This window comes from Emydura macquarii, unplaced genomic scaffold (genome assembly GCF_026122565.2).
Source record: "Emydura macquarii macquarii isolate MOO-44397 ecotype Brisbane River unplaced genomic scaffold, CSIRO-AGI_Emac_v2 contig_1253, whole genome shotgun sequence".
Taxonomy (NCBI): domain Eukaryota; kingdom Metazoa; phylum Chordata; order Testudines; family Chelidae; genus Emydura; species Emydura macquarii.
Genome location: NW_027131390.1, coordinates 64,618,891 through 64,646,581, shown reverse-complemented (window position 1 = coordinate 64,646,581; position 27,691 = coordinate 64,618,891). Strand labels below are relative to the sequence as shown.

General features: G+C 38.1%; 1 protein-coding gene across 1 annotated transcript in view; it reads right to left on the bottom strand.

The window, feature by feature from the left end:
* The window catches only part of LOC137152985 (collagen alpha-2(V) chain-like), a 95,676-nt gene that overhangs the window by 17,650 nt on the left and 50,335 nt on the right, over positions 1–27,691 (bottom strand). The window contains exon 2 of the mRNA XM_067547911.1: positions 991–1,218. Within this exon, the coding sequence (XP_067404012.1) occupies positions 991–1,218 (228 nt within the window). The remainder of the gene's footprint in view (positions 1–990; positions 1,219–27,691) is intronic.

Here is a 27,691-nt window from a genome sequence, read left to right as displayed (position 1 = left end):
TTTAGATTATTATATGCTGAATGTGATCCAAATAACATAATTCATTACTATGAATTAAGGAATGCAGAATGAAAAATTTAGAAATTTTTGTTCAGAAAGTCACCCAGTTGTTTTGGGATGATTTAGCTAAACTTTACCCCAATCTCATGAGTCTGAAAAATTGGGCTAGAAATGTCACAAAAACAGTAATATAAAATTACTAGTATTTTCTGTTTCTGGGCCTGGAGGCAAGCAGAAAATGTAGAGGAGCAAATAAAATTAAAAAAAATAAAATGAAATGAAAAATATTAAAAATTAAAAGGTTAAGTAAACCTTTCTTATACCTCATAAGAGGTTTAATTTGGCTTTGGCCAAAGATTCAGGTTGATTCATCCAGATTTATTTGTCCACCACATATTTTCACACTTGGCAAATTCTTTAAATTGAATTAAACAATTTTTATATTTATACATCTACAAAATTAGAAGGGAAAATAGGAGGGGTGTATGGAATGTAACTATCAAATTAATGTGTTTTCTAAACATGGACCAGAGCAAGAGCCTGAAATCCAAACCTCATCAAGATTCCAAGAACAGGGTTGAAAGCAAACTTCTGGCTCTGAAGTCACTTCAAAAGTATTGGGTATGTGTAAGAGTCACAGATAGAAAGGAACTCTATTTCATATCCAGCTCAGATCCAGCAAAAATCTCACTGGAATAACCATTCTCTTGAGATTTGAGGCCCAGATTGTGGAAATCTTGTGACAATAGCTGATCTCACAAATTTTCTGCCTCTTTGGGCTGAAATCTTGTTAGGACAACTTATGAGAGTTGGTTGAACCTGAACTTTAGCCCTAGTTTTGCATCACACCCAAACTCCAAACCCCAGACAGATTTGAATCTGAACACCATCTCCTTTGCTCATCTCAAATTACCATATCAGCGGCAACATCATTCAAAATGTCAGCCTGATCAATCTTCAGGTAAAATAAGGAATTTAAAGCAGTCTTACCAGTATTGCTGTCAAAACCACCACGTGGCATGTTGGGGCACACAGGACAGCACTCTCCTGGGGGAATCTGAGGGCTCTCACATTCTAACACATCCGTACACTGAATCTCATCACAGAGAATGGCTCCGTTGTCACAGACGCAAATCTGGCATGGTGAGGGCTTCCAAATATCCCTGTTCAGGTACATCTGACCATTTTGAGTACAGGCTATTTCGTCAGCATCTTCTTCTAGGAAAGAACAGAAAAGACTTTTTAAGCATTTCAAGGAGGAATGTGTTAACTGGAAACAGTGAGTTATGGGTCCAAAAAGCACATGAGAGATGACGGCAACAGCCCAACAATGGAGTAGAAATCAATCCTTGGGACTTTAAAACGCTAACTCTTTAATCTCTTTGATTCATAGATTTTAAGGCCAGAAGGGACCACCTGTAATCATCTATTCTGACTGCCTGTATAACAGAGGACACAGAACTTTCCCTAAATAATTTAGAGCATATTTTATAGAAAAATATCCAATCTTGATTTAAAAATTATTAGTGATGGAGATGCCATCATGACTCTTGGTAAGTTGTTCCAATGGTTAATTACTCTCACTGTTAAAAAATTGCACTTTATTTCCAGTATGAATTTGTTTAGCTACATCTTCCAGCCATTGGATCATGTCATACCTTTTTCTGCTAGACTGAAGAGACAATAGTTAAATATTTGTTCCCCGTGTAGGTACTTATAGATTGTAATCAAATCACCCCTTAATCTTCTCTTTGTTAAACTAAGGTTAAGATCCTTGAGTTTATCACAGTAAGGTTTGTTTTCCAATCCTTTAATCATTCTTGTGGCTATTCTTTAAACCCTCTCCAATTTATCAACATCCTTCTTGAATTGTGAACATCAGAACTGGACACAGTATTCCAGCAGCAGTCGCACCAGTGCCAAATACAGAAATAAAATAACCTCTCTACTTCTACTTGAGATTCCTGTTCATGCATCCAAGGACTGCATTCACCTGTCTGGCCACAGCATCACACTGGGAGTTCATGTTCAGCTGACCATCCACCATGACACCTAAATATTTTTCAGTCACTGTTTCTCAGGATGGAGTCCCCCATCCTGTAAGTACGGCCTACATTCTTTGTTCATCAATGTATACATTTGACCTTTAGCCATATTAAAATGCATATTGTTTGTTTGCTCCCAGCTTACCATGAGATCCAGAACACTCTAACACTATAGTGCTAACCTATCTCCTTCATTATTTACCATTCCCCCAATTTTTGTGTCATCTGCGAACATTATCAGTCATGATTTTATGTTTTCTTCTAGGTCATTAATAAAAATGTCAAATAGCATAGGACCAAGAATGGATCCCTGCGGGACCCCACTAGAAACACAGCCATTTAATGATGATTCCCTGTTTACAATTACATTTTGAGACCTATCAGATAGCTAGCTGTTAAAATACTTAATGTGTGCCATGTTAATTGTATATCTTTCTAGTTTTTTTAATCAAAATGGCATGCAGGACCAAGTCAAATGCCCTACGGAAGTCTAAGTATATTACATCAGCACTATTACCTTATCAATCAAACTTGAAACCACATAAAAAAAGATATCTAGTTAGTTTGACAGGCTCTATTTTCCACAAACTTGTGTTGATTGGCATTGCTTATATTACCCTCCTTTAATTCTTTATTAATTGAGCCCCACCATTGTTAAAATGTTGCTATTTTACCACTTTCTTTCTTGACAAAAAAAAGGGGAGCTGTAATCATCATGGACTGCCCAAGTCAACTATAGTTTATAGGATCAACCCACAGCTGACTTAAACTTTCAATGTTAATCTATTGGCATAAAAAGGCTGTAAATCTGCTGTAACCATCACTGGGGAATTTCACTTACTAGCATTGGGGGATGACTGGGAGTATTACTAGAGAAAGGAGCCAGTGTAACAGTATTTTCCAGCTACCCCCTGCTGCTGAGACCACAGGCAACCAGATTCAAGTGAAGGTTGCCACTGAGACTGCTGTAACTTAACTGAGGGGGCAAGACCCCAGAATGGTGAGCTATAAAAGTGGTATAAATCCATGTTTGCCTTTCTCCAATCAGATCTAGTGCCGAACTCAGTTTGGGTGCCAGGATGAATCAGGCTTAGTCCTTAAAACATAAGAAATGAATGGGTGCAAAATATGTAGAAATATATTAAAGGCAGACAAGTGTACAGGAAAATCTAAGACTTTGATAGTAGATAAAAATAATATATATATAAATACTGATATGTGTAACTAGAAATTAGGGACAAAGAAAAAAATTATATTACCCATGCACAGTTTATATATAGTGAGGGAAATATATATGCACATATTATGACATATTATATTTTATACACACACACATTTATATATATAATATGTTAAAGTATATGCAATTTTGTTGTACCCATGCTGGTCCTAGGATATTAAGAAGACAAGATGGGTGAGGTAATATATTTTACTGGCCCAAATTGAAAAGATATTACCTCATCCATCTTCTCTCTCTGACATGTACATACATTTCCTTCATGTTACCTTCATCTATCTTTTAACCTTATCCACTACTCCAATTACTAGCCTATCACCTTTTATTCCTTCACTTCTACACTCATCCAATGTACCATTTACACTGAGTTCTTCTCCTCCAACTCCAGCTGGAATCCCATCCAGGCTGGCTTCCATCTCTCCACTCCACTGAAACTACTCTCACGAAGGTCTAACTATTTGTCTTGGCCAAATATCAGGGCCTCTGCTCCATCCTAATCCTCCTTGACACTACTTTTGATACCATTGGTTATTCTTTCTTTGACGTTTTATCCACTCCCTGGACCCACTTCTATTGTGATGTCTATAGGCAGCAGCAATGATGTAATTTGGGATCATCCATAGATTATATAAATATTATAATTGTATATTCTCACTAAGTGACCATCCTACTTATTCACTGTTCCCCTTTTCACTGCTCTAGCTTTTTTACAGTGTAAATTCAATGGGGCAGGGACTACGCCTTCTTTTGTACCTGTACACAGTGCCTAGCATATTGTGGAGGCTATTAGAAAAAAATATTAATCTTTTTTCACACTCAGTTTTACAGCTCCTTTCCCTAATACTTGGAGCAATCTTGTGCTTCCCATCCACCAAAAGCCTTCCCTCATGTTAAGCCTACTCCCGAAACTCTTTCCTACACTGATCTCTACAGCATTATAATCTTCACACCCTCCTATGACCAATTTGTTGCCTGTACTTTGTTTTTGTCTCTATGAATTCATAATCGTGCTGGAACAGGGACCGTCTTGCCCTGTTTATTTTGTGAAGTGGTGAGTCCATTTACAAAATTTTTTTTTTTTTTTTAGTTCAAAACTTTGTGTGTCTCCAGTTTTATATGGGAAAAAGGGAGACAAAAAGACTGAACTAAGAAAGAAGGAAAAATATAAAAGTAGAAGTGAATACATCCACTAATATACAGCCTTGTATCCACAGATATTAATAATAATAATTATTATTATTGTAGTAGAACCTCCGAGTTATAAACACCTTGGGAATGGAGGTTGTTCATAACTCTTAAATGTTCGTAACTCAGAATAAAACGTTATGGTTGTTCTTTCAAAAGATTACAACTAAACATTAACATAATACAGCTTTGAAACTTTACTATGCAGGAGAAAAATGCTGCTTTCCCTTTATTTTTAGTACTTTACATTTAACAATACTGTATTGTATTTCCTTTATTTATTTATTTTTATTTATTTATTTTTTGTTGTTGTCTCTGCTGCTTCCTGAATGCATACTTCTGGTTCCAAATAATGTGTGTGGTTGACTGTTGTGTTCGTAAATCTGAGGTTCTACGCAGTATTATTATTATTACATGAGGGTAAAAATTAGCAGCACAAATCATGGTGCAATTTCAGTCAATCTGTTCTCTGCATTACTGTCACAATTTAAACGGGATGTAAGGAGAAAAACAGAAAACAACACATGCGGGAGCTGGAGATTTAAAGTTTGTGCCCTTACTCAAGTCATTTTATCTTTGTTAAAGCTAAGAGAAATGGAACAGATGTGTCATTAACTTTTGCAGCTTGCTAACAGAAAACTGAAATCCTGATTTATGCACAGATTAACCAGTGTTTTGAATCTGTTTATCACATAGGCTGACAAAATGACTCCAACTTTTGATGCAAATACTCAGGAGGAAATGATGTCAGAGTGAAGTAAAGGCATCACTGATGTGTGCTATACAGTCCATTTATGAAACGGTGAAAAACATTTTCCAAGCTGTAGAATGCACTGTGGAAAAGCATTCTTCTCATTTCTCCCTTGTGTGCATGACATAATTCATTGGCATATTTAGCCTTTCTCCCCAGATGTCTGGTATATGGACTATGTCTTCTTCAGTGTGTCAGCATTAGAACTGGTGGTGTTGATCAGTTGAGCAGCAATTAAGATACATTAAATTTCTAAGTCACTGAACCCAAAGTCAACATTCTGTCATAACTTCAAATAAACCATATAGCAACTACTTTGGCATGCCAGAGTAGGGCGGTATTGTGACAAGCACCTACATAAGTTTCTCTTTTTCACTTGTTCTCTTCCCCTCCCCCCACACACACAGAGCTAACTTTCTGGAAAATATAAAATGAAACACTGTGCCTGTTACTTTGTACTTCCACAGGTTTACTGGAGAAAAAAAGTCCACGGCACCATTTAGCACCACATAATCATGTTCTCAGTTCACCCTCTTCTCTTTTCATATTCTTCCTTCATCTTGTGGCAACAGTACTATTTGTGGAGATAACAGACCATGTAATATACAGTTTATGAGAAAAATTGTTAATCAGCTCCAAATACTACCAACCTAGCAGAAAAGATCTATTATCACCTTAGTGGTCAACTGATGGGAGAGGAAGAGATCTGAAAGAAGCAATCATTCCAACCCGGACTCATTTCTGCTTCTAAACATCACATACACATTTTGCCATAATTCATCATTATACTGTACTTTACTATCAGGCCTAAGTTATAGTCGCTGTATCCATTCATATCCAGACTGAGGGCTAAATGAGGGTTGTTATAGTCTCTCTATTTCCTAGTTTGGAAATCAACACGGAGCGTTTGCAGTTAGTTTCTTTATACAATACAAGTCATGCATTCTTTGGGTCACTTGGCCTTTTTACCTTAGTAACTCTAACACAGGCTGCTGAGTGACTTGGAAAGTAGCTTTGGAATGTCTTGAAATGACGTACTGAAATAACAGACTAACTGCATCCTCTCTTCCCAACCAAAAACCATACCTACTACAACAGACACTGACCCTGATTCTTTTTTCACACACACTGGGTAAATCAAGGGTAACACCATTTAGATCAATACCCAAAGCATTCTGTACATATAACAGATAAACACAGTGTGTTGCATTTTAGGTAATCATTTATCCAGGTGCTTGTATGGGGGACATTTGTCTAGGAGGTTTTCACTGTAAAGAATAGTCTGTCCATTGTGATTTTTCCATTATAGGCAAACACAGTGCACCTTTCAGGTCTATGGGAGTCCCCCTTTTGTCTTAAAACATTATCAAATAAAAAACCAAACAGCAAGTGACGGTTTATATATTAAAATATCACATTCAGAGACTGCACGCTGTTTTGAATCAGCGTCTAAAGTCATTAAATAAATGCACAGATATTTTAATTGGTTTTTAAATGACTCTCTCTGATATCTGCCCTGAACAATTGTACTTCAAGAACTAGATTCCCCTTCTATTGAAGTCAATGGAGCTTTTGCTGTGGAAACAGAATTGGGCCCTGTGTTGTGAAACTTCAGGATTAATGCTGATGTTAACGGAAAAAAATTCTTCAGCCAGTGAGAAGCCCCATTCAGCCGCTAGGAGACAGCCAAAACCCATCACTCACTAACAGCAATTGTCATAATGAAGCAGCAAACAAACAGAGGCCGCACCCAGTCTCAGTCATCTTATCACTGGGTTTTGATTTCCCTCCAGATAAACTTCTCTCAACTTTTATTAGAACATTTCTCCTCCACATCTCAGCAACAGGGTGAATATTTTAAGAGAGAGAGAACATGAAAACATTTCACACTAGAGCTACCAAATCACCTGCATTTTGGAAGGCAACACGTGGAAATTCAGTTGCTCATTTGCCCTCTTCACCCACATTTAGAGGGTGCTCTGCTCCTCTTTCCAAAGGATCCTGTTGCAATCAAGAATAGGTGTATAGCACAACAGAGCCAGGAAAGAGAGCGGCTGGCACAGGAACTGCCTCTGCCAGTTTTACATCAGCAGGAAGTTCTCTTGTCCCAAGGAAATACCCTACTGGCAGACTGTGGCCAGAATCCAGCCCCTTTGCATTGAGTGAGTAGCACAAAGGGGCCAAAATAGCAGGATAGTTCATAAGTGATTTACTTGTACTGTGATTCACAAGGGTTGGAAGTTACAGCCCAGGCAAGCTCCTTCCCCTCCTATCTCTTTCATCTTGAGGCTAGTTTATGAAAGGGCTGAAGCAATCTTAGAATTGCTATCAGATAAAATAAATACACTGTAGTCCCATTACATTAGCAAAGGATACGAATATACATGATTGGTTTGGTGTATTTTGCTGTATTGCAGTTATAACAACAACAAAAAAGCTTCCAGTTGTAAGAATGGAATGGCTATCCATAGTCACACTAGCACAAGATCTGTTAAAAATACAAATATGAAAACTGCATATGCCCTGAAATTACAATAAATGAATGTGCTGATGTGGTAGTGGGATGTAATAGCGTTAAAGTGGTAATGGATTGGCAAGATATTCTAGTTTAACTGGAATTTTCTCAAACTGGTAAATGCCTAGCATATCACTAAGTACCATGCACATAGATCCAAATCTAATTCATGATGGAAGTGGACATAACTCTATCTTCTTTTCCTTAAAAAACTGAAGTTTTCCCGAGTTTCATATTGTGAACTGCAGGGAATTAATGCTTGTGATTCATAAAGCAGCGATGATGAAATAAAGAACAGTGAAAAATGATATGTGCTAGCAACCATATTGCAGTTGTGCTGTATATGCATATATACTAAATCTCAGTACATGCACAGAAGTAGCATAGTGCACACTTGATATTCCTGTTGCTAATCTACTGAATTAGGCCTGATTCATCAATGAAATCAATGGAAAGAATCTCATTCACTTCAATAGGAGTTAGATTGAATCACATATCCTGGTTTAGAGGAAACAAAACAGAGTTTTATCCAGTGTATTGTACAGTTCAAACTTCTACATAAGTTTAGTCCTATTCTGAAAAACGCCTGCTAAATGCTAGATCTATTTTTCCCTTGATGCACAGATATAATTACCATTACCATTAATTGGTGTTGGACACACATATGCAAAAGAGAAAACACACCAGGATTAATCTATATAACAGTGATGTAGTTATCAATAAGCAGATAGTTGAATTGTATTCTGAAATCATTTTACATGGAATCTGACTGTCACCTTTCTTTTTAGCTTTCAGACATTTCTGTTTAGCATTCAGTTCAGCTCATGTCCAGTACGCGTCAGATGCTGTGACTAGACATTTATAGTGCAAGGATGCAGATGAAATCCAAATAACTGTCTGTAATTTCATTATAAGCATTGTCATCATTGACTAAGCACTTATCATTTTGTTACACATTAAGCATTATCATCACTCCTAGAAGATCTGTGCTCTCAGAGAGGCTTGAAATTCAGCTTTAATTCTTTTGCCAATTCAAAAAACAAAGTAGGCAAGGAGTGACACACAAAAACTGCTGAAAGTCCAGAACCCAGAAGGTTATTTCCCTGTGGAAAAGTCCTACAGAATTTAATAGACAATTATAATTAGCAAGATCCTTGGCTGGTGTAAATTAGGATATTGCTGTTGAAGTCAATGGATCTATGCTGATTTATACCAGCAGAGGGTTTGGCCAAACATTTATATATATGTGCTTTTTAAAACATGTCCTATAGAATATAATAGAGAATTATATCCCTGCTGTAGAATTCTACAGCATAGTTTGAACATCAACAGTAAGATATAACTAAGTAAGATATATACAGTAAGGATATAATGTTCTTTATAAAATTTAATAGGATTGTAGAGTAATTTCTCTCATCCCTGTTAAATTCAACAGGAATTTTCCATATGGTTTTGTTGGTGGATCATCAAGATGCAGAGGTGGGATTTTAATATGCTGCTGCCCTTGCTTTAGAGTTATAAGAGCTTTTCCAAATTAGGTGTGTATTTTAAAAATCAATGTAATTTTAGGGCTGGGAAAAATACAGAATTCATTGTCTTTATAAAGTGCCCATTGCCATAGCACTGAGCACAATAATAATTAAAACAGGCAAGATAAAAGTAATATCTCAATAAGATACTGAATTAATAGGCTGCAGGAGCTATCTTAATAGTTAACTAATGGCCTTTTTAAACATATATGCCTTGCATTGTGCCCTGAAGCTTACCAAACTCAGGTTCTAGGAGGCATTAGAGGGTGGGAGCTCCAGGCATGAATTTAATCAACTGAGAACCTCCAGCCCTAGACAAAGACATTCCAGGAGCAGAAAAGAATAGCAACCAAGAAGATTGTGAACTCCACAAGAGGATGAAGAGGAAGAGGTAATCTCCCAGGTGAATGGTTCCTAGGATCAGATTTGCCAGTTGTGGCATTGTCCTTTAAGACTGTTGTGCCAAAATCTCTATTATCAGTAGTATTTGTATTACTGTAGCATCTAGGAGCCCTAGTCATGAACAAAGACCCCATTAGCATCATAAATCATCAGATTTAGCTGCACAGGGGACAATAAAAGGAAAAAAAATATTTTTATTTATTAGACTACATTGATGGAATTCTAATTTCACATTTTATGTATGTTCCCATGGCTTCCTTAATCAGAAGGTAACAGTGTTACCTTACATGTTGGCTATATTCTGTTCAGTCCCTCTTCTTCGTGCCCCAGATATCATAGAATCATAGAAGATTAGGGATGGAAGGAACCTCAGGAGATCATCTAGTCCAACCCTTCTCAAAGCAGGACCAACTCCAACTAAATAATTCCAGCCAGGCCTTAAAAATCTCTAAGGATTCCACCACCTCTCTAGGTAACCCATTCCAGTGCTTCACCACCCTTCTAGTGAAAACGTTTTTCCTAATATCCAACCCAGACCTCCCCCACTGCAACTTGAGACCATTGTTCCTTGTTCTGTCATCTGCCACCACTGAGAACAGCCTAGCTCCATCCTCCCTGAAACCCCCCTTCAGGTAGTTGAAGGCTGCTACCAAATCCCCTCTCACTCTTCTCTTTTGCAGACTAAACAAGCCCAGTTCCCTCAGCCTCTTTTCATAAGTCGTGTGCCCCAGCCCCCTAATCATTTTCGTTGCCCTCCGCTGGACTCTCTCCAATTTGTCCACATCCTTCCTGTACTGGGAGGCCCAAAACTGGACACATTATGCCAAGTGTGGCCTCACCAATGCCAAATAGAGGAGAATAATCATACTGCTGATAGTAGAAGTCAGATCAGCTTTTTTATGGCTAATGTTAGTGTCGCATACAGGGCAGCCAAGAGTAAATTTTCAAGGTCAGTGTTTAACACATGATGGTTATGGTGGAAGGAGATATAGTATAAATAAATTCCAGTACAAAAGATTTTTTGGAGGCCTCAAGTACAGCAAGTAACCTCTTGATATTATCTCTTATATAAATGGCCCAATTCATTAAGAACAGCTAATGATACCATATGTAAATATTAACACCCGCATTGCTGAGTTAATGAGCACCTTATTAAATCTTACCTGAGATCCCATCTTATGGCTATCTGTAAAAGATGGGTGAGTGAATTGTATAGCAATCAAAATGTGGGAGGGAAGGAGACTCAGCTGAAGGGAGAAGCAGGAGTGTGCTGCAGCTGCAAATTTAAGAGTGTGGTGAAGTGGGAATGAAGAGAAAGGAGAACTGGTACAGCAGCTGGCAGGTAGAGATGTCTTGGTTGGAGGTACAAAGCACAGCCTCTTAAATTAGCAGTTACAAATATGGAGACATTTTTATTCTTCCCTCATCCCATTTTTCCTAGACCCATTTACCATCACAGGCTATGGATTTTCCTTTTTTTCCAATGCAAAAGCCAAGATAATCATCAGTTGCGACATCACAAAAAAGAACCAAATTAGCCCGATCAGCCCATAACTTTGGACATTTGGTGCTGAAAGCTACACTCCCAACCATTCCCTTGTTTCGGGGGTAACTAGTTATCCCCTGGTTCATCCATGAGCATAGCTCATACTTTAGCATTTTTCAACACTCTCTCATAGGGTAGAAAAGTTTCCTGATTGACCCTCAGACCCGTTCCTAAGCCCCTCCAAGACCTTTGTCTCCTTCCCGAGCAAGGTGGCCACTCCTTTTGGTCACAACCTGTTGCAACTGGTTGGGCCAAGGCAAGGGGTCCTGGCCAGGTCTGGGTACATGTGGCTGGGAAAGGCCCATCCGCCCTCTAATGGTCTCTGAAATGATCACACACTCGGGTCCCATCACCAACATACATGAGTAACATATGGAGGGAAACCAAAGCACTCACACAGCATTCAGAGAAAACCCCAAGAATATCTCCACTTCATCACAGTGATTTAGATGGAAGACGTATAAGGTTCATTCATCTGGGAATAACATTTAGAGAAGGGAGTATTATACCATTTGATTTTCTCAGGGAAGAGTTTGATTATTTAGTTAAAAATGGACAATGGAATTTGGAGTTCTCTTATAAATAGCTTGTGTGAAAATGCATGACTCATAGAACTTGCCATTTAATGGTGAATGTACATAGATAGACTGAAGTAAACATTAGGATGTGTTTACTGTTGGCCTAACTCTGCTCTCCCAGTGTTGAAAATATCATCCTGAATTTTCATAGGACAACTATTGTAATACATGGATTTTCTTTAATATTGAAACAAGTTCTTATTAGGACTATAAACATTATAACTAGTTTTAAGATGGAAAATTATGTTTAATTTTAGAATCACTATTGGTGTGGTAAAACACAATTGCAGAAATTCATAAGATCCTTGTTGGTTAATTTGTATTTATTAAAAAATCAACACTGCAACCAGAAAGGAAAACAAAAAAGGTGGTAGTGACTAGCAAGTCAAATACATCAAAAAGCTAAGCTACCAAAAATCTCTTTCACTAGTTAAATATACATATAGCGGGCTAAAGGCTACAGTGAGTAGACAGTGTAAGTAACTGTCAAAAACTAGAAGATAGGGGTTGTTGCTGTTGGCTTTGGTTGGTTTATTTATGCCTGGAAGCCAGTACCAATCCATTTTACTACTGTTACTGCAATATCTTCCCCCAAATATCAGGAGATGAAGTGGAAGGAATGAAAAATATTAAATTATGACAAAAATGCTGAAAGCATGAGTGTCTCAGGTGCTATAAAGGGTTCCTTTAGACCTTTTCTGTACTGCTCAGTCCAACCTTCCGTTGTCTCACACACATCTTTTTCTGCTCAAAATTGCGTCTGCTTTGCAGTTCAGCACTCTATCAAATCCACCACATTTTCAGTTCTTTCCGAGCACTGCTATCATTCTTTCCAGATACCGCAAATCAACAAATACACTACAGTAAAGGAATTTCTAACTGAGAAACGAGAACAATATGGAGAAAAAGCTCATTCTTCAGGTAAGAAAGCAAGCTAAATCCATTCAGCATGACTGCCCTCTGAAGCAATTGATCACATGGATGCCCAAACTATTTGGTTTATTGCATCAGCTAAACAACAGAGAGTGAAATGATTGAGGGACTTGTTTTGTATGTTTCATTCTGAAAGCCCAAACTCCCCAACATGGTGCTACTGTCTGTCCCAACTGCTGTTAGGAAGTCTTATTAATCCTACCATGACCATAAGTAAATTTGCCAAACGTGTTTTAATCTGCTAAATCTAAAATAGTAACCCTACATAGTGAACATGTAATGCTGTGCTACTGTCTGCTTTGGCATAATCAGCCCGAGTCTGTTAATGTATTTTATTTTGGTTTCTCCAAAGACCAATCTTAGACTGCTGCGCATCTCCAAAAAATGATACATTTTGACTGTGAAGAGAATACTATATACACAGCTTCCTGTGCCAATATCAGTGAGACATAATTTCCACTCGCAGTCCATTTGGATGCCTGTATTACATGTACCAGCAGACTGCAAATGGCCAGTCTGCTATTCCAATCAGCAACTTGCAAACCTGACCTTGCAAGCAACATGCTGGACGGTCTGAGCTACATTATTTCACTGGAGTGACAAAGCTTTACGCCACCAAGGCAGGGCTTCATGCTGCAAAGCAGTCTAGACATCTTGAGTTGTTTTAAACTTTTGTCATCTTTTGTCAAAATGTATTTGATATCTTACCAACATCCTTCACCCTTGCTTATGTGTCCTCTCCTAGCTCCACCCAACACAGCGTCAGGGGTTATGAGTTCATACACGTCAGTAAATATGATCTTGTTTTGCTATATTTTGTAGCATCAGCAATTATGTTCTAGGTCAATTAAAACAGACAAAAAAGAGATTTTTGAATTCCCACCTTAAGATACACAATGATTAAAGGATCTGGGGCATTTTAACAGAATTGTTTATCCTAATCTTACCTAAATCATCATTTCACTCTAAGCCTCTTATATATCTGAGTGGATACATCACAAAGTTCACTTGCCCATTAACATTTTAAAGTTGTGTGTCCTTAATAAAAAAAAGTGTGCACTTCCTGAATATCTAATTCAAAAAAGTGTGCCAGGCCTGCAATGTGTTTCCAGGAATAGAATATTATATGCGGTGCAACGTGTTTAACTTAAACGCCTTCTGTAGTGATTCTCTGCTGACACAGAAGCTGTTCTGTGAAAACACTTCTTCTCAGTGGGGTATATCCACCACACAAAACGCAGCCGTAGTAGCCAAATAGTGTATTAGGCAGAGTCTAGGGAGAGAATGAGGTTAGAAATCCTCCTCTACCCCAGAGTCACAGAGCAGCATGCTGGCTGAAGGCTCCAAAACCCATTATGGGCTCTTCCAACCCATGGGCAAGGGAGCAAGGGGATATATGCAGCAGCTCCACTGTCACTCTGTCTCCTGTACACCCCTGCCTATCCCATGTGCACTGTCATCATATTGGGCCCCCTATGGGCTTGAGTTCAGCACCATTCAGGGGGAAAAGCCCTCCCCAGAACATCACTGGACCTCCTGCACAACTCAGGCCACAGAACCTCACCCACCCACTCCTGTAATAGACCCCTAACCTATGACTGAGTTATTGAAGTCCTCAAATCATGGTATAAAGACTTCAAGGTACAGAGAATCCACCAGCAAGTTACCTGTGCCCCATGCTGCAGAGGAAGGCAAAAGCCCCCAGGGTCTCTACCAGTCTGCCCTGGGGTAAAATTCCTTCCCGACCCCAAATATGGTGATCAGCTAAACCCTGAACATGTGAGCAAGACTCACCAGTCAGATACCTGGAAAGAATTATCCGTAGTAATTCAGAACCCACCACATCTAAAATCCCATCACAGGCCATTGAGTATATTTACTGCTAGTAGTCAAAGATCAGTTAATTGCCAAATTCGGCTGTCCTATCATACCATCCCCTCCATAAACTTATCAAGCTCAGACTTGAAGCCAGCTAGGTTTTTTGCCCCCACTGATGAAGAACAAATCAAGCAGAAGCCACAGGGACAAATTCCCAGCTATGCTGGGGAAGGTTCACACCACTCCACAGGTACAAAGCTGCCCTAAAACTACTCTAACTGCCCATTCCTTTTCCCCCACCAAGGATCTCCCCAGTGTTGTGCTCCTTGCTTCACTACCCTCCCTGCAGCTGATATAGAACACGTGGCTGAAGGAAAGAGACACATGCAGAGCATCCCTGTGACCTGGTGATCCCTCTCTCCCTGATGAGCCCCATGGGGCATCGGCAGCTAGTGCAGCTTAGAGTAGCCGTAATGCCCAGCCCATGTCAGCCCAGGATCAGGAGAGTGCCACCCCTGCATTCTACCTCCTGCTTCATGCTCATCAAAATTAATCAGTAAATATTCCTAAAGCGGAAAACATTAATTGGGTAGTCACAACTGAACAATAGAGTTTATTAAAGGGAGGAAGAATGGGGAGGACATAAATGGTTGGTTCACAAACCTCTTGTGTGACTTGCTGCTTTGTATCTGCAGCAGCATATGGCTTTTTTAGGGCTGTGACTGTGTGGTTAATAAAATATTGTTCTATAAATATTTTGAATATTCAATAGATATATTTGTATGGAAGTAATTCACATTTCCCAATGCCAATTATCCATTTACTTTCCCCTAGAAAACACTTGAAGCATGTGTTTCAGTAGATAGCACAATTAAAAAAAAAAAAAAAAAAAAAAGAATTACCAGCAGATGGATTTAGTCAGAGCACAATAAGCATATGTTAAAGCATAATGACATCCTCGAGGTGCTTCAGACAAAGTATTTAAAGAACACGATTGAAAATATTTCAGATTAAGAATCTAGGCCTGCTACAGACTACTAGCTCATTCATTTCCAGATTCTAAATGGTTGAATTACTTAAAATAAATGGAATATCTGAGGGCATAAGGGGATAGGGCGTATTTCAGATTTGGCAATGATCTGACTGTGAATCTGTATAAAGAGAGCTATTTGTTTACATTGAACGCTAAACACACATAACAAGGAAACATAAGCCCATCAAAACCCGCTCCTTAAATGCAAAATGTTATAGCTGAGGTTAAATTCCTAACTAAGCAACATTAAATATTTTTTGCCAGATCCTCAGCTGGTGTAAATGAATGTAACTCCATTGATTTCAAAAGAGTTATGCCAATTGACATCATCTGAGGACCTGCTCTTCTGTTCTCACATATTTTCTGATACTCCTAGAAATCGGTCTGACAAAAATAATTACTTTGCACTGTAAAAGAACAGAATTTTCCTCCCTCACTGCTGTAGCATTTCACTGTTTTGAAGACAGGGAAAATGAGTAGATATGATTTCTCAGAAATCGTAAGAAGAACTGAGAGAAAATCTGTTTGCTGTCTGCTCTGCTACCTTCATTCTGTACACATCAAAGTACAACAGAAACCTACCATTACACTCAGCCATTTCAAAAAAGTATTTCCACATAGTGGTTTACAAAGTAGGTTCATGTAATTTTCTTAATCCAGTCTCCTTTGACCAAAATCACCCTCCTTTCTTCTTTCCTAAAAATAAAGACTCATAATTAGACAGAAACTTCAATTCCATAATTAGAAAGACTTTGATTCCAACATTTTCAGCATTTCAAGATGAAGAGAAAACCACTCAGATGTTTGGAAGGAGTAGGAAGGCATTGCTTTGGCTTTACTAGGAAAGTTACATCCATAATGTGCTGACTGTAGAGCAAAACTACTCATCTGGTGAAATTCTGTGCCTCTGGGAAATGTAAAAAGAACGACAAGCAAGAAAGTCTGCAACAATGCCAGCAATAAAGACTCACTCTTTTTTCCTACTCCCATCTGTCTTTACCACACTTACATGAGTCAGTCAGCAAGTTGTGGTGTAAAGATGACATGGAGCAGGCTTTTTGCAGCCCATAGGATCCTCCTTGCTGCAACTATGAACACAGCTGACATGAAAATTGTAAAGGAGCAGCTTGATTTCTAATTTAATGTAAAATAAATGATTTGTGTATGAAAGACAGAGAGACACACACAAAGAGAGATTTGGGTGGGGTCATGACCAACAGCTTTTTATGTTATTCCAAGATGCATGGTAGAAGGAATTTGATGTTATTTGTACACTACTACAACTAAAAGCACAATGTAAAAATGCACTAACATCTCAGTCTTGCATTGGGTAGCTGTGGAATGTTGCCTGTATGAGAAAAAGGTAAAAGTGATTATCAGGACAGAGAGCAATCCTTTCCAATCCTGCATTAATGAGAACACTTCTTCTAGTAGACAGGAGTAAAGCCTAAGGATCTTAAGGTGGGAAGTGCTAGGAATCCTTCATGCCTATTAAATTCAATGGGAGCAGAGGGCACTCAGAATTTCTCATGAGGGCAACGTGTAGCCAAGTACCTCTTTAGCATGATAATTACCTTGGGCAAGCTACTTTCTGTCCTGTAAAATAGAGGGCACCCATAATTTCCTGCCACTGTAAGGAGCTTTGAGATCTAGGTAAGTGTTAGTTATTAATACATTATTATTACTTGTTGATGGAAAGAGCCATGAGCAGTTTCCTTATGAGAGTCTCAACCATTTTTCACCCAGTGAGAAGATGAGTATGCAGGGGACGTGGGGAAGAATCTCTTCCCTCCATGTGACTGAATATGAAAGTAGGACAGTCTAAAATGCTTGCAGCCTGGAATCCCCATTCTGTCTTAAATTGGGGTCTTTCACTGAACAAACCAGTGTAACTTCATCCCTAAAACAGTGGGGAAAAAGCCAGCTCTCATAATTGAATAGTCTTCTCCCCACCCCCTCCTTTTTTTTTTTTTTTTTTTGAGTGGTATGTGACACCAAAATGCCCTTGAGCACATTTACACACTTTCCTGCTAAGCTTCGGGAAGCAGATGATACTAGATTTCTTATTTCACTTGTATGTTACTCCTGGACAAGGTATCATTATTATTATTATACTGTTGATTTTATTTGTAGCCAAGGTTAGGCATTGTAAGAAATTGACTAGAAACACAAAAACTCCAGAAGACTTAAAGAATCTCCAGATATACGATGTCTATTATCCTGTCCCGCATTTAAGTAAAGTCATCATCATTTTAATTTGCTTTCTGGTATTCTCCCATTGTGCCCAGCTCCCATTGAAACGGACACATAATTCCTATTGAAATGGGCACCTAACTCTCTGAGGTGCCTTTAAAGATCCCCGCTCTAGAGTTCAACTGGACACCAAAAGGAAAATAATTCCCAAGGGAAGAGGCTGGAGTAAAAAGGAGCAGCCTGGTCAATCCAATGTAAGAACTAGAGATGAACATAAAACCAGGACAGGGAATAAAAAGAATCAGCAGGAAAGGAATCCGATCCCCCCCAAGTCATTTAGATCCACAAGGTTGACAAATGTTCTTAAATAAACACATACCAATCATTATTTTGCTCTCCTTCAGGATTATAGTTTCTGGGACAACAGGAAATTAAAGACTTTTCTGCAGGCTACCCAGCTCTTAGTCTTTGGATGTGGCTATGTACTTTGGGGATGGGGTATTATGAACTTCTACATTATTTAAAGCATACAGTCTACACTAAAAAGGCTTTATATGAATTAGAATTCAAGGAAGGATATGCACTTTAAAACAAACCAGACGTCATCACCTCCAGCAATTGTCTGCTTTGAGACTCATCTATTCTCTATTTCTGAGTTTTTCTTTTAAAAACTACATGATCTCTTTCAGTATCTTTAATTTTCTCCTTGCATTGTTTCTTCGATTTCAGCCTTTCAAAACTACAAGATTCATGCAGCTAAATTGCAAGAACATTGCTTCTTCACTGCCAAGCCCTACAGATGCTCTCTGTGTAAGCTGATATACTTTAAGGTCAGAAGTGACCAATATGATTATCTAGTCTTATCTCCTGCGCAACGCAGGCCACAGAACCTGACCCAACCACTCCTGTAATAGACCCTTAACCTGTGACTGAGTTACTGAAGTCCTCAAATCATCATTTAAAGGCTTCAGGGTACAGAGGATCCACCAGCAAGTGACCCATGACCCATGCTGCAAAGGAAGCTGAAAACCCTCAGGGCTCGGAAGCTTTTTTGTCAATAGAAGTTGGTCCAATAAAAGACATTCCCTCACCTACCTTATTTCTCTAATATCTTGGGACCCACATGATCATAACAACACTGCAAACACACTTCTTCCAAAAGTTAACTCTGACAACTTACCCACAGTGGGGTTATGAACAGCAGCCAGGTGTCCCTAGGCAAAACAAAGACTATACAGTACCACCATTTTTGTAAGAAAATGAAAGACAATATGACCAACCTTATATGTGGTGAAGTGGTCAGAGTCAGTAATTGGATATCAGGACTCCCAGATTCCACTCCAGGCTCTGTCAGTAGGTCACAGTGTAACACTGGACAAAAATTTGTGCCTCAGTTTAACCATCTCTAAAATGCACATTATGATACTGTTTGCCTACCTCAGAAAGATGCTGTATAGTTTAACTACTTAGTGTTTGCAGAGGGTCTTTTGATCCATATTGGATCAATGAGCAGACTCCCACTCACTTTAATGGGCTACAGGTCAGGTGTTGAATAAAACCAGAATATTATCATATTACTTTTAGGAGCACTGACTAAATAAAGACTGAATAAAGACAGACAATGGATATGGTATCTTAACTCCCCTGTGCACCACTAACAATGCTTTACATCTTAGGATACAAAACAAGAAATGATTAAAAAGATTTCTATGGGCCAGGATAAAAAATAAGGTTAACATGAAGTGTCAGTGTATGTAATGTTGGTGCCTAGTACTGTTGAATAGATAACAAATAAGCACTGTTTCTTCAAAAGATACAAGGTAGAAATGATTTAATTGTTCATGACCTTAAGGAATCAAGTTGGGGATTACCTCTGCCTGAGCAGGGAATTACCATAGATTCTGTACATAAATAATGACAGGTAAATGAAAAAAGAACTGAGAACAGAAACACAATAAAAAGTAGCTCACTCACTGTCTCCAATATTTTTAAAATGACTCCTGACAGCATGTCAAAGATGCTTGGTTTGGTTTAGCCTACCAAAGGTCAGATGCTTATATCAAGATCAAATGAGCCTTTTGAGGCCTTATTTTTCCCAAACTCTTCCTCCTCTGTTCCAGAATCCAACTGTTATATCAGAATGCTATGAGCTTCAGTGATTCCCTAGGTCAGAAGTGCCCCAGAATCCATAGTCCTAGATCCAATGAAAGCTTTAGAACTCCTGAACCAGGAACATGCAACCATTTACCATTGATATTATAAGTTTAGAAACACGCAGCTAAATCAGCAAAGACTTCTAAATCTGCTGAAACACCGCCATAACACTGGCAAAGTAGGAAACCTCATATGGTCAGGAGAGAAGAGAGGAGATTGTTAACAGGGCTCTTTTAAACGTAAATAAGTTTTTGGTTCCATTTACCTCAAGATGAATGTGAAATCCTCAACTCTTATATCTCATGAACTATCCCTTTTGAAATATTGTTATGATTTCCACATGCATATTTTCTTTCCAAAAATCAAGATTTGAAGTGATATTCTATAAAAATCTAATTAGCAGTTATACAAGTGAGAATTCAAACGAAGAATGGAGTTCAAACAAAGAGTGTGTTTTGGCCCTGTCACAGTAGTATTTCTGTCAGCAATACCCATGATAATGCATATACTGTATTCCTTGGAAGATGCATTAATGGAAAAAGGCTGAATCTTTAAGGACCAAATCTTCAGCTAGTGTAAACTGAAACCAATTATTTATACTGAGCTTACATAGACCTGGCTTTTTAGTCTCTAATATATCATCTATTTTATACATGTCAATTCACTTCAAGCAATGTATTTATGAGGCAATAAGTACTTTCCAGGGGATTAGAGATAGCTGTTAGCCATCAACAAAATACATTTGAAGTATGCAATCTCCAGAAATGCATTGTTCCATCGTTTACTTTATTCACAGTAGTGAATACAGTTCTACTTTAACGTTCCCAGAGCACTTCATCTTTCTGTTCTACCAACACACTATAGTATAAGTCCAACACCCATGCAACTACACTCACAGCAATATTTTATGCAAACAAGATCCGATATAATCACCAAATATTGTTTGAAAAATATTATTGGTTTTACTCTAGGTAATTGGGTCCTTTCTGGAATAAAGCCCTTTAATTTTTTGTTAGGTTGAATGCATTTTTCTATAATGAAATATTCCATTTGACAAATGCAATGCCCTACAGGAAATAAAAAAGCTTTATTACATTGGAAATTAAGGGTATTCAAAACCAGTTCTTTATCTTACCTCAAGCACAACTAATTTCTGCCTTTAAGACGAGGGTCAAAACTAAATTACTGACATACCAGTATACTGCTTGGTACAGTACTTTCTACCTTGGCTCTTTTACAAAGAAATGAAAGATTTAGAGCTTTCGGTAATATTACAAAATATACTGGACAGGCATAAGAAGCCACTTCTATTTCATGCTTTTAGAACACCCCAATAGACATTTTTTTCCTTTATATCCCTCAGGTCTCCAGAACTAAAAGCAAATGCTATGTGAATTAACTCCCTCTAGCTTCTTTATAACTGCCTTTTTAAAGACATTTACATTTGCAAGAGAAATTCTTCATAGATTATAGTCGTCACCTATGAGTGATCGGGATAAGCCTAAATATCACATATTTGACAAACAATGAACAATTGATAGAATCTGATTCTCCTGACAAACTAGTTTCAGCTGACTAAATTGTCACAGCCATATTATCAGCTGGTGTAAATCAGTATACCTACACTTAAGTTAATTGAGCTACTCCAATTGAGGATCTGGCCTGCCATTTACAGTATGTTGAACTCTTGAACAACGACATCTGGTACTCTGTTCTGCAACAAAAAGTGTATTATGTGACAACTGGTGTAGGTTCAAAATACATAGGACCCTACTTACTTGTGCCTTATGTTACCCCTGAAGAACTACCAAGACCTAAGTGATTAATTGGGGCAGCATAAGGAGGGAAAGCTTTCTGCTCCTGGAGAATTCACAAGATTAAATTGATGCCTTATCTATATGGCATCAAGCGTGGCTATCTTTCATAAAAGCTGTTATTGCCACAGTGACCATACTTCTGTATGTTACAGACACAGAAAGATAGAGAACAATATTTTCATAGCAATAAGTTGACAAGAAAAGATAACCACGACCTTACAGAAAACAGATGCTTTGTGCTACTGTAATGCTGTTGATAAAGCTGTGTCAGCTTTTCTGCAATAGACCTCGCTGGCTTCAGTGCTTTTCAAGCTGGCAGAGGAAATTCTACCACTCCTGGAAAAACACCCTGTGTAAATATTACCGTTTTGACATATGGTAAAATAAAAGGACTGGGGATCAATTTGGGTCACAATGGGATCATATTAAGGGTGTGGGCAAAAAGTCAGACAATATTTATTATTTTATTATGTTTGGATTAAATGATAACCTCAACGCATAATGATTTGTGAAGAAAAGCAATCTAAAAACCAGTACCAAGAGAGGTTAGAAATTTAATTGCTATATGGACAATCCAGATTTATTTTATATTACGAAATATAGCTCCTGTTGACATTAGTGATTTTAGGTTATAGATACCAGACTGATGTTATAGTAACTGCCTGTGTGTGTTTTAATCCTACTCAAGAATTCAGAACTTTTGTGTTTTTCCATAGATGTTTTTCTTACACAACACAACAGTTTAGGCTCCTAAACTAATTTGAAATGAAAAAGTCTGCTAGGGAATAAGAAGGGGGACTCCTGGGGTATTGGAAGAAAATAAAATTATCTGATAAAAATGGTGATCTTTCAAACACTTTCAATTCCAATAAAAGGGAATTTCCATAAAGTTCGTTAGCATGTTGAATGAACTGTTTACTACAAGCATGTGCAACACCAGCAGAGTAAGGGAGACGATGATGTTAGTAGTGGGGATGAGCTGAAAGAGAGCATGCATGGAATGGGCATCCAAAAGAACATATACAGAACCAGAAGTGCCTGCAAAGGATGCAAAGAGAGCTTCCATCTTAGAGAGTTGTCAAGGAAAGCCCACATGTGAGAAATAATGGAAAGCCAACGTCACACACAGCAGATGTCCAGAAGCCAAAACATCTGTGAGAACTGCTTGGAAGCCAAGCATTTTCTACTATCAGCATATGATCCAGCACGACTGGACTTATCATACCCAAGGGAAATAATAAATATGCATCAGGGTGGGGAAATGAGTGGGCTGGATAATAACTTTACTAATCTGAATGTGGTGTTTCTCTATGGAGAAGGACCTGAAGCCCACACTTCTCTGTGTTGACTAGTTAAGAGAGTTTTCTTTGAATACATCAGAATGCTGCTTCATCCTTACTCATTCAGAGACTCGTTTTCAAGCTTGGGTATTTAGGTTACGCAGCCTAACTCCACATTTGGGCCCCAATTCAGCAAGATGTTTAGCTTAAAGCACATGCATGTATCTATGAGGCCTGAGGACTTAGGTGTCAAATTGGAATGCATGTATCTAAAACTAGTGTCTGGGCACCTTTCTGTCCACAAAAGTGTGTAATTGAGTGACCCACATTAGACGCACAATGTTGAAAACTGGGCTCTACATGTGTATATGCTCTAAGGATTATAGCCTGCATCAATTGTAGTGCGTAGTTCCACATATAGATCAATAACAGATTATGGTTCTGTGCCCTTGTGGCCTAATACTGTTCCCAATTAAGTCAATGGCAAAGTTAATATTATTAATCATTAGCACTGCAGTAGTGTCCAAAATGTCCAAGGCATTGTATATGCATAGGAAGAGATAGGTCCTGTCCCAAAGAATTTCATTCTAAAAAGATAAAAAAATCAGATGGAGAATGGGGAAAGAGAATATAAAGGCAGAAAGGCGAGGAGGAGGATTTGTTCACGTCATGCTGGTACCATTCTTTAAATCATACTATATGTGACCCAGGCATATACCCCATTTTGTTACTAAACCCCATATTTAGCTGCAGCTGCTGTGATTTCTATAAATTATACTATTAATATCAGCCCTAAGGGCCTTGTGTGGTTCTATAACCCTATAACCCTGACCTTTTATTTTTGAGAGAGAGAGAAATCATATTGCATCCTTGCCTAATATTGGGATAGACCAAGCCCTATAATGTCCACACGCAAATCTCATCCTTCCAGTGTGGAAAGCAGTAATCTGCCATGTGTGCAGCACTATCTCCCCCTTTCCCAGGTCCAGTCAAGGTGTTTCAGAAGACTGGGATCCAGGTGGGAGGTGAGATTGGATTGACTGTAGGCAGGGAGTGGATAATGTTTTAATGGCTGAGGCAGGGAATAGGTATTTTAATGGCTGAGGGCAGGGCCAGGGGAATGTGACTGAATGTTACACAGATAGTGGAATGTTTAATTGTTGCTGAAGATATCTGGAGTTCCAGGGGTGGCGATGAGATTGATAGAATTCAGGGAATGAGGTCAAAAGGCCGTTGACTTCCATACAAGTAGGAGCAACCCCTAAAGAAGCTAAACAACATCAGTGTAGAGGTCACATGAAGGATGCAGTATGTGGAACTTCAATATGACTGTAAAATTAATGAGAAGGGAATATTTGGATACTGTAGGCCTGACTTGGATCTTGCTTAAATCCCAATCTAGATCTCACTGAAGTCAAATTACATTGGATTGGGCCTTATTTGTACACTGGTTTACAATTTCACTGATTCAGTTGGTTCTGTTCCAGGTTTACACTGATACAAGATCAGAATCTGGCCCTGTCAACATTTCGGGGCAGGGACGCTGCTCTTTGGTTGGCATATTATGCCTATAATGCAATGCTATCTATGCACATACCTCGCAAATAGGAAATAAAACAATAACAGTGTGTCAAATGAAACTTGACTAAGATACTCAGTTTTAGAACATGATATGTTTGATCTGATGTATAAGAAATGTTTGACCTACAGATTGATACCACATTTAGAACCAAATCTTTGCTAGGTAATAATGAAAAGACATTTTACTACATACTGCAGCTATTTGAGAAACACCCTAGAATAGCAATTCTTTATACTCCTAAATGGTACTACGCTGTTTAAAAAATGTATAATAATTAAACTAAGCAACAAGCTATGGTGGCATGTAAGCATGGGTGTAAGCTTTCTCCCAAATTCATTAAGAGAAAGTGTAAACTCAAGATATAAATTTGTGATTTCTGTACTTTGATTCAAGTGGTGTCTATTTTTGATCATGGAGTTGAGTTTTTCCCATTTATACACTCTAGGAGGAATGGGAACAGCCCTAACTAATTCCTTGTTGAACTGCACCCCATTGTGCAGAATGGCTGGGAAACTGCAATATACATTTCTCCCCATTGTGTGGGCTGGTTTTGGTTGTTTTCTGTACAGCTTTTATATCCTATTGATGTAACATTTTGTTCAGGGGAATTTTATGCCTGGAACAAATTTCATAACACATATAAAAAAACATGTTTTCCCTGCCAATTCATGTTCCTAATTACAACAGATTCACTGGAACAAGTTTAAACTGGAGAAGTAATATATACTGTGTGTTTATTAAGCATTTGATATGAGTGGGTTTGGGTTTTAGTAAAATACTTGAACAATCCATGAATTTAGCAATATTGTGGAAAATATTTTTGTAATATTTCTCTAAGGATTTATTGTTTTGAACAATTTAGAAATATATTAGGTGTAATTATACTTTTATTCCACATTAGGGGTCATTCCTGGTCCCACCTTTTTCCATCTGTTTCCATGAAAAAAATTAATTGTAATCCGTAGAATTTGCAGTTCATTGGCCTGATGGAAATGGCAAGATTGCAATCAATAGGCTTTGCATGAGAACCATTACCTATTTTTATTTTAATACTTTCTCTGCATCCTTTTTATAATATTACATTGTAATGATGCAATACAGAAGTCTATGGCTACTCTGGATCAACCTTTTTGGATCAATTTTCAGTGTTCCAGTGCCACTGATAGACTCATAGAGTTTAATGGTCCTCTTAATTGCAATGCCAATTGATTCTTCTTAGTTTTCCCCAATGAAAACATTTTGCCACTTCATCAGGATGTGTGGAGTGGAGCCAGCACTACAGGATATGGAGATTATTTAAAGCCTTTACAAGTGGACCAGGATTACCAACAGGAGTAGACTATAGTAGGACAATCCTAAATTTCCCTCTGCTGTTATCCGCTTCCTTTTGTACTATGCACTAAGACTGTGGCTTTGTCTTCACTGCCAATAAAAGGGGTTATTTTTAACATGGGATAATCAATGCCTATTAGATAGCCCACTGTAAAATCATGGTGAAGCCAAGGCACTGTCATTTTACTGTGAGGTAACTAGGCAAGGTCAACCACAGGTGGGGATATAGCGTTGACCTTGCTTGACTACCTCACAGTAAAAACTACAGACCTGTCTCTACTAGGACTTTACAATGGGATAGCTATAATGAGTGTTAGTTATTCTGCAGTAAAGAAAACCACCAGTTTTGCAGCAAAGATGTAGCTTGTAGCATTATGGTGGAATAAGATATGAAGTACATAGCTGATATTAGGTTTTATACACTTCTCTCATATGATTAGTAAAAGAGAAATCCATAGACCAAAATTGGGGATGCAGAATTAAATATTTGGGGGTGGGAAAAAGGCTCAGGAAAGCATAATCTCAACTCTGCTGAACGTTGTGGGTGGAATATGAACCAGAACTTCTTTGGGTTTGTCAACCACTATCAAATATATTTGCAGTCACTCTTCACTCATTCCACAATTCTGCAAAGCACTTTAGCATATGCTTTTACTCTAAATATGGGAGTATTCCACTGCCTGACTTCAATGGAACCATCCGCACATGTTGGAGTGATTTCAGGAATCAAGGCCTCCATTGTTACCTTTGCTGATGTTTGTAGACAACATACAGAGAAATCAAAATATATTAATATAATATACTGAAGCAAACAGATCTATGAAAATTACACCAGCTGAGACTCTGCCCCTCACTATGCACAATCTACGGATTCATTCTGTTATTTACGTTAGCACACACTGATTCAGGAGCCTATGCCTGCTTGTATCAAAAAGGCGTGTGCTTGAGTTTAAAATGTTTCTTTCCACATATTAAAAGAAAAAAATTAAATAATGTAAATAATTAAATCTAAGTAACTGCAGGACACCCATTGTCCCAGAATGCACACTGGTTCTGCCACATTTAATTAGGTTGCACTGTCTTGGAAACATTATGGTGAATGGAACTCGGTCATAAATAATTAATTGTAATTTGTACTCAGACATTCTGCCCTATTCCAAGGCATTTCTTGAATGTCAACACCTGGAGAAAAGAAGGAACCTGATTGCTTCAGGGCTCAAAATGTTCTTGATATTATGCAGAGCAGGGCAGTTTACACTCAGATAGATGTAGTAACTTACAAAAACATCTAGCTCAGAGCTCTTTCTTTGTGCTCTCTAACTACTTTCCATCTCTAAGAGAGGTGATTGGTGAGTGATAGATAATTATGGCATTAATGAAGTAGTTCTGAGTTACTGAGTCACCCTTTACTTGCCATTATGAGATTTTTTTTAAGACAAGTTGTGCAATCTCCCTCAACCTCTGAGTATCTGATTATTAGAGCTAGTTGGAAAATCTTGAACCTTTTTAAATTTTGATGAACAAAGCAGAAATATTTCCAAGAATTTGTTTCTATTTTTGAAACAACTCAAGCGATAATACTCATCTTATAATAATATGCAGTAGATATTATTTAATTATTTAATGGTCATCCACAGAAAGGATGACCAGTGATGGGTCTGCATTCGCTCACCACAATTCTTGGTGATTGGTATTTATTGTTCTTTGCTTTTTCTGTAACATGACACATGGGTTAAATAGTTCAACTTCACGTATGTGAGT